Here is a 12116-nt window from a genome sequence, read left to right as displayed (position 1 = left end):
TTATATAAAGATGTATATAAAATTATATTAAGTATAAAAATAATTTTTAAAATCAAAATTTCAAAAGCTACTCATTCCCTCTTTTTCAAATCTATTATAGAATAGAATGATTTAGTCAAAAGTAATTTATAAAAAAAATTTACCAAACACTAAAATTAATTTTGAATTTTTTAAAATCACCTTTAAACCTTTAAAAAAAAAAAAGTCTTAAGAAGCCCTTAGACAAACAATTTAGGAGAATTTCCAAGTGGGGTTGTTTTACAATTTGTCAGTTAGGGTAAAAACAATGGCTGAAGCGGTGATGCTCTGCAACGGCTTAGAAGAAGGGCTGGATCAGTCTAGTTTAGGAAGCTGCTCTAAAGCATGTGGGTGGGGTTACTTTTTTCTTCATTTATTTATTTATGCGAGTTTTTTCTTCATTTATGTTTGTCCTAAAATCACCTCTTTCAACGCGTATAGTGTCGATTCTCCAAGCTTTGTGAGTTAATAAATGGGTTAAACCAGTAGATTAAAATAACTTTCAGCAAATATCTTACGTGTTATTGGTTGCACAAGTCGGAACATCTTGGTTCCAGGTTGCTTAGACTACTACCATTGTACCATATAACAACACAACCGTAGCTATGCAGGAATTCGCATAACTAACAACGCAAAATAAAGCCATGCAAAGAATACATCTCAACTAACTTGTGACGCTTTTAAACAGATATATGAAAATAATAAAAGAGCACAGGTACCTGAAAAGCATTACAAATGAGCAAAAATTTGGAGAAACCACAATAACCATCTCTTTTATAAATCTACAATTTTGGAAACTTTTACCGTATGATCTGGAAGACTCACTAGCATCCTGGCCAGTTTTTGTTCATTAGATCCTCATTTTTTATATTTCCATGAACATACACTTTGGGCTCTTTAATCTGCAGAGAATCATGAATAACACATCTTTCAGATCTGAATATCATATTCACTCCTAAGTGAAGTACTATTGAGTACCTACCAATAAGAAGGGTGGAAACCTCAGCTGAGGACGAACCCTCGAGAAACCATCCACAGAAAATAAACACTTGTATCCCTCAACTAACAAATGCTCACTGCAATGGAAAAGGAAAATGATAATTAACAGGAGGCACCTTACAACACTTACTGTTGTGCGCACACATCTAATTGGCTGTCTTATATATCCTATAAGATGGGAAAGAAATTGCAAAACCCCAAACTGATTTCATGGCATTTTTTGGCCAAAGCCACGTCAAGAAGAAAACTTCAGTATCATAGGTTACTTACTTTATTAGATAGGTGAAGTTTCTATTTTGATATTCTTTCAGAGGAATACTTTCTTCTTTGGAGTATCTGCATTACAGAGTAGCACTGTCATAACCACATAGATCAACCTTGAAAATAGAAGATATGATTACTGTACACCACATGGAACACTAATGCTCATATGAGAAATGCAAATAACTGAATTACTTGAATGTGACATACAGCTCATCTCTTCACCAAATCTTGGGATTATAAATATATTGGATCCCATGCTAGTACGCTACTACGTTAAACACCAATTTCTGTAAGTTTCCTAGTACAACAATAATAAGTCAATTTTTTTTTTCTAATAACTCATGTCAGTGTCTCCACGTAGGCTTGATTATGTACTGACCAATAATCATACCCATATGGTCAATCTCACAAAAGCAGAGAAATATTGTCGTTTTGATGTTTTCATTTTTTTCACACCAGTTAAAATAAGGCTAAACTTTGTTTACACACATGAAAATCAAGTTTACCTCCATGGGAAATCATTTTCACAAAAGCGGGAAATTCCATTCATGGCTGAATACGGATCAATGTGAACCCACTGTTCCTCAGTATTGCTAGCAAGATGACCTACCATAAACAAGAATCAGTTAAAGAAAATGCCAATTAAAAGAAAATAATAATCAAAAGTTTACATTTACAATGTCCAATCGGGGGGGGGGGGGGGGGAGAGGAGGGAGAAGAAATGGTTTCTCCTTGATGAACTAAATTTTGTTCAAAACATTCATTGGATGTTTGTTCTTAACTTATGCTATTAAGGAAAGAAGAAAAAATACAAAATTTTTTACTTGACAATCCAAACAAAATAACACCACAACGTATGGCTCTCAACAAAAAAGTATATTCTATAAATCTTAGAACAAGCAGAGGTCCTAAAATTTGTTCTTTCATATACGTTTTCTACTGAGGACGTCATATACTTTTACCACGTGCAATATCTTTACTAGTGTGACAGCAGTATTCATTTAGTTTTGGAAGAGGAAAAGAGAACTCACCGATTTGATGTAAATACTTTAAAGCATAACCACTGGGATAATTCTCATAGGACGCCATGAAAGTTACAGCTGTGCACCCTAGACTAAAGAACATAAAATAAGTAAACATGGAGGAAGTAATATACTATCATAAAGTAAAACAACCTCTTCCAACCTGATCAAAAGAAATCCTATCAGAATAATGCTAAGCAACTTCCAGAAAGCTTTTTTCCTATTCATGAAGCTGTGTACAAGAAATTATAAAGTCTATTAGCATTTGAAAACAAAAAAGTTTTAAAATTGAGAAATACATGAGAGACAGTGATCTAATTGAGTGCATACAAAAAGATAAAGCAAGAAAAATTATTTCAGATTATGATGAAGAAACCGCAAGTAACATACATTCGGCTAGCTGCAACCGCCGCAGACAAGTTGAAAATTGGAACTGAACTAATAATAAAACGAAGCTCCTGTATCATTAAAAAATATGATTATGCTATTGAGTTCATACTAATGTATATACCAGACAAATCACTAAATCTCCATGTGCAATACCTTGTGAGGAAGCTTAGAGTAAAGTAACACAAAAGTGAAAACTGGGATAACGAAGGGCAGAACCCTCCTATCAAGTAAAGCCCCAAGCTGCAAAAATGGAAACATGTCTTTAGAGACCAAAATGAGTGAAATGAAAAACATAAATTAGCACCTGATACAAAATAAAGTATCAGAATTAATAAAAATAACTTAATGGAAACCAGTGGACCCCAGAAACAAATTGCTAGCTAAAACACATAAATGGCTGGAGGAAGAAGATTATGTATCATATATACAAGAGGTAAGATGATTGATTAAAATTGTAAATACACATTCAAGCAATCAGTTAAGAAACATTTACATTGTGCAACTGTAAACATGATGTTTAACAAGTCGCATACTGATTGGTCATGCTAATGTGCATAGGCAATAATATAGAGTGGAATACACAACCACACAAAAATGGAAGTCTAGTACACAAAAAATTTTCACAAACCCCTCATGCAAGGAAGAAACCTTATTAGATATATTGCAACTATAGTATTAATGATCAGTTCCATACGACAACATTCAAATAAAAGACAGAATCACATTTTAAGCAACAAACACGATGACGCACAGAACAATCAAGATCAGTATCAAAATAGAACAGAAAAATGCTGCAATGTGGAATCAAGTAGTTTCAATACTCACAAAACAAAGAGGATATGCAGCCAGCAATGAGCGTGGAAGTGCAGAAGTGAAGTACCAGTGGAAGGAATGTGTCTAATGAAAACAGTGAAGGAACACAGAAAACCTTACGCTGATCACTACCTAGATGTCGTAGAGCAAACTTCTCAGCGGAAACATAAAAAACCTATAATAATTGATAATCAAGAAAGAAGAACCTACATGCAAAAATTTCTATTTTAGTTCAACATATATTGCTCAGGTTTGTGGGTTTCTCATTAGGAAATCCAAGAACTCCGTAAAATTCTATGACCAATCAAAATATGGAAGAGAAAATTCTTCCAAGAAGGATACACCCCATTCAGAACTCCGATTCAAAACAGAATTGAACCATAAAACTTCGAATTCAGGCCACACTAACTTCTTCCACATAATTGAATCAACCAATACTGTAAGACCTGCCCAAGAGTGGATGCTAATTCAGGAACCAAGATCATGAACAATTTTAACATAAATTTAAACACCCAAAACAAAAATAAAAGTCCAAATAAAAAACTCAAATTATTTACCTACAGACAGTAGCGCCATTCCAATACAGCATTTCAATGCCTTCCATAATGAAATTGATTTGGTCTGTCATTGACATACTGAAGTTCTTATAATAAGGCAGAAACGTTCATCAAACATGCCCGCTAAATTAGAAAATTGTGGTAATAAAATGTGCATTATGAGACAAAAATTGTCATACCAACAAAAGCACCAGGCCTAGAGGACAAAGAAGTAACACCATATCACATCTAAAGACAACTGCACTGAAAATCTAATCACATGATAGAACAGAAAGTTGTTAGAAATTTGAAAAAAGCCAAAAGAATATGATGATAGAACTGGACATGTGAAAGCAGTTGGCACTTTTTAATTGGATGCAATAAGCACACCAGCATTGCAATGTGGGAATTTAGGAGTACCGAAGGCTATCTCTTGAAAATGAACATTGCATAACCACAAATATTATAAAATTTAAGCAATAGCAGCAGACAAACCAGACAATTTAATGCGGCATAAAAGTCCCCTTTGAGCCAAAACCCATAAGCCAGATTGACTGCACAAAATTGAGGAAAAAGAGTTAGCAACAGTTATTTTAAAATGTGTCCATCACTTTCTTTTTCTTTTTTCTTTTTCTCCAGAAACCCTTTCTGCATCGCTTGAATGTAGAAAGGGTTCAAAACAAGAGAAAACTGCACACACAACCTTTTCTAGCCAATAAAGATAATAAACTAGGTAGATATGACCTGAAGAAAATATGAACTTCTTCTTAAAGATTATAAATGCTTAATTCTTTTACAGAATTAAAAAGATCATCACTGGTACTCTGCACATGGGTTGGTAGTATAGTTCTCACAGCTTTCCCTTTGGGAGCATAGATATTAATCGCACAGGTCAATTAATATGCATGAAACATTCACTAGACAGACACTATAGTTTGACACACAGTTGAGATCCACCGTCACATTATTCAATAAAAAATCTGGAACAGCACAAAAATAAACGTACCAAGTCCAGAAGAGTGCATGGACACTTTCTAATTTCTTAACACTGAAAAAAAAAATGATGACGAGTCCCATCAATTTTAAGCCGCAGCCTAAAACCCAATTCCCAAGTGTTGAAACTTAGAGTCCATCACACGTTGACTATGAAAAATATCTGAAACACCTCCAAAGATAAAATAACAGAATTACACTAAACAATTACAAATTTCATATAATCGTTTTGAGGCTGGAAACTTTCTTGTGATTTAAATAATTAGATAAGTATAAAGTGCAACCTATTAAATTTCTCCAGATAATGCTCACTTCTATATAGTCCATAAAAACTACAATTTCAAGCTTTCATAGGAAAATAAACTCACTAGTTTTGCAAGGAAAACATAAAGGGAGTTAAAGACAAGGAGTAATTACCTATACCCAAAGCTAGGATATTAGGAAGAGGACGAGTGCAATAGAATAACAAGTGAAACTGAAATGCAGTTAGTATCACAAAGAAGGCTTCTACTTGGCTTCCAAACTTGTATCTAACCTGCTACAAGAAATTTGACCTTAATAACTCAATTATATAAGATATATATCTTCTTTTATAAGAATCAATCATCAATAGACTCAAACTTTAAAATTTATGTAGGATAAGTTAGCCATAATATGCAGCGTAAGTGGTTTAACCATTGTTTCCCCTATCCAACCAGAAGAGATTTTATTTAAAGAGAAATAATTTGTTGATAGACATATTTTAAACTGCATTACCAATTTCCAACCCTCCAATTGCTGAAAACACATGGAAAGCACGTTCCTTAGAAAAGGATCTACTGCAACACCACCAAAACCAACTAAATACGAAAATTCTATGGTCTCAGAGTCTAAGTGGAGTATGTGACTTATAAATATCATAATCAGAAATAGTGTTTGGCTGCAAGTTCTGACATTACAATGGCCACTAGTTCAATTGAGATTGAAACATCATCCTCCAGCCAAAAAAAGAACAATTCTTACCACATAGGTTGGGTATATAAACAATAACTTTGGTTCATAATTTAATAAATGATTACCCCTTAAAGAGTATAGTAGGTAAACATAAACATAGTTAAAAATAAAACAAAAGTAAAAACCTGAGCACGGAAGAAGCGCAGCGTAGACAGTGTGATGCAACCCAATGCCAAACGTACTACAAAACACAAACTAAATAAGTCGGTCAATTGCAGAAATGATTGAATTATAAAACTGGATAAGAAGTCAGAACACAACTAAAGTTTAAAAATGAAAACTATGCATATAGACATATACATATAGCTGAAACATACATAGGGCTAGAAGAGTTCAAGAATGATGCAAAAGAATTCCAAAATGATTGACAAGGATTCATAAGGGATGTACCATGAGCTAATGTAGCATGGTAATAAAGGAAACAATGCTTCAAAGGGTGACAAAAGTGTTTTCTTGGATTTATTTTCAGATTACTTCAATATATAACAAAACTGAAAAGTGAATTGTCACTGTGAGAACCATATTCAGTGTCACAAGACCCAAAACTGAGATGATCTGCACTGCTGACATTCTCTAATACAAGCCAAAGAAGTGCTACAGTTAACATTAACTAAAATAGAAAGAAAAGACAACAGCAAGTGAAACGACAATTTTATGTTTTAGATATCACATGGTACAGCACCTCAAAAGAATCTATTTCACTGCTTCAAAGACAAACTTCATGAATGTAACTAAGCATTCTGTAAAACAACCTGCAATAAGACCATGTGTCTTTGGTAAGTGCAAGAAGCTCATTACTAAGATAATTGGAGATGCCAAAACTGATACAAGCAACGCTCCTGCCAAAAAATAAAAAATTATAGTTAGAGGTTGATTAGCATAGAATTCTAGAATTATTCAAATAATTATTCACATAAATAGTACATTGAAGGATATTAAAATCTCAAGTTGTAAAACGCAAGGGACAATTCATGTACACACGTACCAATAATTAAGGTTATTTATAATAAGTAAACCATTCCCAATACATTGGGAAGAGCTTGGAGCATAAGATGGTTGAACTCTGAACTGGATGTGAGTAAAGCAACAAAACTTGGAACATAGATAAACTACTAAAGACCAAGAAAACAAATGGAATAGTTTTCTGTTACAATTAAAACATGCTATGTGATGGGGTTGTATTGCCCCAGCATTTCTATCAAGTTACTCCACTATTTCACAAGACTGTCAAAAGACTAAAACAATTTCACTACACCTAGGAATATATGAAGCTTACCAATGAAAGTGCGAGGAACAACTCCAGGGAACTCCAAATGATCATACTGATACAAGACGTAAACATTTAAACACCCATACATTACATCCCATTGCAGCTTAGTTTTAAAAACAAAGATAAAAATAAATATTGATTTGAAAGTATAGCAAGTAAACTTACAATATCTAAGTGATGCCGGTGATAAAGAATATCATGCATTGCCTTGACAGAAGACAATAAAGCATAGCGGGTAAAAATAAGTTAGAAGAAGAAGAAGCAAAGCAAAACAGGAAATCCTGATAATTTTGAAATAAAAATACCAAATGTCTTAATATTAATTATGCCCCGCAAATATTAAAATTCAAAGAATTTGTATCTCATAGATTCAAGCTTCCAATTACTCTTGGATAAGTCAAAAACTCCAGCACAATTAAAAAAAAAAATTGAAAGAAAGAAAGAAAGAAAAAAATCTATAATTTAAAATTCAACGATTCTTTTATTACGTACATTCTATTGGCAAAAACAGGTGGTTAATACTCTTCCGGTCAAAAAAATAAGTGGTTAATTTACTAAATAGAAAGAAAAGATAATTCGAACACCTGAACATTGAAACTCTCTTCAACTTTCGTATACGGCACCGCGAGTACATAAAATGTAGCGATCAATCCCAAAACGATGTCGTAACCTACAAATTTGCCCAGAAATCAATATACAACAGCATTTGAGAATAAAATGTAAACCGTGTGCATACCGTAAATCTTCAAGAACTTAGAAAAAGATGATGAATTCATCGCGAAATTTGTGCTATCGGAGAAGCTAGCACGTTTATTTTATTTCATTTGATTGGATATTTCACTTTTTAGAAATTAGAAGAAGAAATAACTGGGCCGGTAAGTTCCATTGTTCAAAGCCAGTGGTGAATGTAAATAGGTCTGGGTCCTTTTGACTCCTCTTTAAATTCCACGTAAAATTCTTTTTAATTAAAATTACTTAAATACCCGAAAATAAATAAATTAAATTCTTGTTTTGAATGGAAATTAATTAATTTGGTCAACCACCGTACTAATTTCTGTCGCCGGAATTTCCCAATCCCTTACTTTAATTGAAGGAAAAAAAAGGGGCTAGACAATAGACTCATAGAGACCCACCGAAATGTATCTTTAACATTATTGGTGCGTTTATTAATCAATAGTCGAAATGAGCCGAAATCATAATGGAGTAGAATCAAAATGAGAAATAATAATCAAAATAAATTGTTTATTTTGAATCGAAATAGGGAATGAGAATGAGCTAGAATCGGAATAGGAAATAAGAATTAAAATAAACTGTTTATTTTGAATCGGAATAGAGAATGAGAATCAAAATAAATTGTTTATTTCAACTGTAAGAATCAGAATTAGAATGAACTGTATTGTCATTGATGTATTTGCTATATCTAGAAATCGCAATGAATTATTACAAATTACTAAATTAACCTTAAATGATTATAAATCAGAATTATCATTTTTATAATTATTAATCTCTTTCTTTAAAGTGACCATATTAACTCCGCCTAAATTTTGAAATTCTCATTTTATCTTTAATAATCATTATTATTATGATTATTTATAATCATTTAATTCTCATTTTGAAATAATAATTATCATTTTTATAATCATTATTATTATTATTCATAATAATAATAAATTGTTACTATTAATAGAGGAGGAGGAGGAGGAGGAGTGATAAAATGGAATTACTATTAATAGACTCGGCAATCTTCCGGAGCACATTATTCATCACATATTCTCGTTGCTTGAGATTGTTTCCGGATTCATGTTATGTTTGGCTCTCGCCCTTAGCTTCCTTGTTCATGTAATTCTGTTGTATCAGACACAATTTATCCTAGGCCGCGGTGAATCGTCTTCACGGCTGCTGTGTGTCGATATGTGTGGGTTATCCCGATAACCTCAAGCGGGTTTTGTAATTCCTGGACCGGTCCAATTTATTTGGCTTAAAGTTAAGAGTAATGCTTTCCGCACCCCTTTACAATCCTTATAAAACTTTTTTTTTTCTCCTATCATACTTCTATTACTAGATGAAACAAGATAAAGGACAATTATGAATTGAACTAAATTAAAATATGTTTACACCTACAAATAATGGATCCTCTCATCTTTTTAAATCTTGATTTATGATATAATTATTTTTTTAATAAAATCAAAATAATTTTGAGACAATGAAGTAATAAATTATCCAACTTTATTATTAAAAAGATTGTGTAAAATCTAATTGATGATTAAAAAGTATGTGTAAAATTTAATTAACTTATTAATTATCAAAAAGTATGTTTAAATTTAATTAACTTTATTATAATGTTTTATCCTTTTTTGCAATTTTAATAAGAACGATGCTAGGTATCTCAACATTTAAATTCCAATTTGAGTCCTAATTGACGTGTCATTCATTTATTGGATGGTGGTTAAGTAATTTTACTAGCTATAAAATCTATCGTCCAATAGATAAGTGGCACATAGCATTGGGACTCAAGTTCGGATTTAAATGTCGAGATCCCTAACATTATTGTTTTAATAAAGGTAAGGCTATTAACATGATAATTAGGGTTTCATAAGAGTGTGTTAGGAGCTCAACTATACACTTCATATCAAAAGTCCATTTATCAAAATTATTATTTTTTTCACTAGATTCAAAATTAAAACAAGACATAAGTACAGTAAAATCTCTATAAATTAATTAATAATGTCAAGACCATATAAAATTTATTAATTTAAAAAGGTATTAATTAATAGAAAAATTAGTAATTCATTGATTTATAGGCTATATATACAATTCGATGAACATACATTTCAATCAATTAAAAACTTACTATATTTTACCAATCTAATCAATAAAGATAAATTAATCCACTAAAGATAAATTAAATATACAAAAAAAATTCTTGCAATATTAGCCTGGATAAATAAAGTTAAACATGAGATCCAATTATATTTAAATTTCAAGAAAAAAATAACAATGGAGTGATATCTTATTTAATAAAATATCATAACATGAGATTTATAACTTCTGTAAATTATTAACTTATGATATGAATAAGACCCCAAAATTGTAGCAGTTTTTTTTTAAATATTATTTTATTAAATTAACCTTTTGGCTAAGTCGGAACCACAGAAAATTATTATATAATAGAGATTATTAATTTATGACTATTAAATCAAAGAGTTTTTTTTTTTTTTTATGGGTTTCAATGCCTTCATTAAACTTCAGCATTTTCCATAAAATTTGGTCTGACAAAGTAAAAACTTGCTCTATTTAAATAGTCAATGATGAACTCGAAGATGAAATGTGTAAGCCATTGCTTTGATTGTGTTCCCAAAGACAGTCATTGAGTTACCGCATTGTCTTTTAACTTGTGAATTTCTGCCCTTTGGAGTTTTAACTGCATCAGGTCTCTTTTCCTAAACAATATTGAGTTAAAAGATAGTACTTCACTTCGAAACTTTATCTCAAGTTGTTCATGTATTGAGGATTTGAGTCTGCAATCTTATGTTTTTCGTGATTTGAAGATTCTTTCTGTTTGTTCTGCTAATTTGAAGAATCTTATTATAAATAATGGTTGTAATGATCACGGTGGTGATGGTTTAGAGAACTGTGAGTTAAAGGGTCTTTGTCGAAGTCTCACATCTATGCATATTACTAGTCCGTTAGCAAAGAGAAATTTGTAATGATCGCTAAAGGACTTCGACTTTCAGGATCCAAACTCTTTGCTGAATGTGGATTTTAGCATATTGACTCTCTAACTCAGCATGTTATGCTTGAAGAGTGTCAGTACGATATGTATAAGATATTCGAAGGACTCCGCAATATTATATGTTTGAAATTACTAATTACATTTGAGAAAGTTTTGTTCATTATTTTATTTTTTTCATTCCTAGAAATAGTAAAAGATTAGTTGATGTCATTGGGTTTTGTTAGGAAAGGAACCCACAAATAATTAACTTAACAAGTGTAGACTAGGCGAAAACTAACTTTTTTTCTCTTTATACAATTAAAACAAGATGTGAACAATAAATAAATAATAAAAAATTAAACTAACAAAATCTAAGATAATAAATCAACCATAAAAGACAAGATACTGGCCAATCGGCGACTAGCTACAGCTCTAGAGGCAATAAGGGGGTGTTTTCCTCTCTGTGGGTAGGTTTTGATGTTGATGGATTTAAGAATTTGATGAATTTTTTTTTGATTTTTTTGTATTTATATTTTTTAAATTTAATTAAGGATAATTTGGGAACTATTAAAATTTAATGGGGAGAAATAGTTTTCTAGAAATGAAAACTTGATAAAATAGGCTTATAGTGTGTTTACTTATGAAATTAGGAAATTGTAATCCCTTTGGGAATCAAGTTTCGTTTGCTAATTTCAAAAGTGTGTGGGATTCACATACTTGATTCTCATTCCCATCTAATTTAGTTAATAAATACATTCAATGATTCTTATTCCTACAAGTAAGGCTATTTCACATTTGACCAATCATCTCAAAGCCGCTGAGCTCCTTGATGTGAAGGTTTTGAGAATGACCTTACGCTGATGTGTTTTCCGCTTAAGAATGGACATGTCTTGGAGAAAGTGACTATTAAGTGGGGGTTGTATCTTGAGAATCCAGCGGAGATTATCTCTAAGATATTGGAGTTTTCTAGATCATCCACTGACATTCCTGGAGCCTTAGTAATCGTGATATAGAATGGTAAGATCATAATTCGATTCATATTTGGGAAAATTTTGAGACCCAGCGGTACCTACTACTAGGGATAGGGACATGTATATTTTGAAATC

At 31.8% G+C, this 12116-nt stretch overlaps 1 protein-coding gene across 3 annotated transcripts; it reads right to left on the bottom strand.

Annotated features, from left to right (window-relative positions):
• Positions 1 to 678: 678 nt before the first annotated feature.
• Positions 679 to 8210, bottom strand: LOC18048351 (dol-P-Man:Man(7)GlcNAc(2)-PP-Dol alpha-1,6-mannosyltransferase). 3 transcript variants are annotated; one of them, XM_024188258.1, is made up of 20 exons: positions 8035 to 8210; positions 7883 to 7968; positions 7464 to 7505; positions 7305 to 7350; positions 6781 to 6867; positions 6154 to 6209; positions 5453 to 5573; positions 4538 to 4596; positions 4243 to 4314; positions 4064 to 4127; positions 3849 to 3952; positions 3519 to 3590; positions 2847 to 2933; positions 2694 to 2761; positions 2467 to 2535; positions 2313 to 2395; positions 1788 to 1887; positions 1288 to 1353; positions 1001 to 1094; positions 679 to 920 (listed from the first exon to the last, which is right to left on the bottom strand). In XM_024188258.1, the coding sequence occupies exons 1-20, from the start codon at positions 8072 to 8074 to the stop codon at positions 843 to 845; spliced, it is 1494 nt and encodes a 497-aa protein (XP_024044026.1). In that variant the 5' UTR covers positions 8075 to 8210; the 3' UTR covers positions 679 to 842. The 3 variants fall into 3 exon arrangements, with proteins under 3 accessions (XP_024044026.1, XP_006445446.1, XP_024044027.1); XM_006445383.2 differs by having other exon boundaries at positions 5453 to 5570; XM_024188259.1 differs by lacking the exons at positions 4538 to 4596; positions 5453 to 5573 and having other exon boundaries at positions 8035 to 8209.
• Positions 8211 to 12116: the final 3906 nt, after the last annotated feature.

Source organism: Citrus clementina, unplaced genomic scaffold (genome assembly GCF_000493195.1).
Source record: "Citrus clementina cultivar Clemenules unplaced genomic scaffold, Citrus_clementina_v1.0 scaffold_3, whole genome shotgun sequence".
In the NCBI taxonomy this organism is placed as follows: domain Eukaryota; kingdom Viridiplantae; phylum Streptophyta; class Magnoliopsida; order Sapindales; family Rutaceae; genus Citrus; species Citrus x clementina.
Note: the sequence above shows the minus strand (reverse complement) of the source record. Positions and strands in the feature narration are given on the sequence as shown.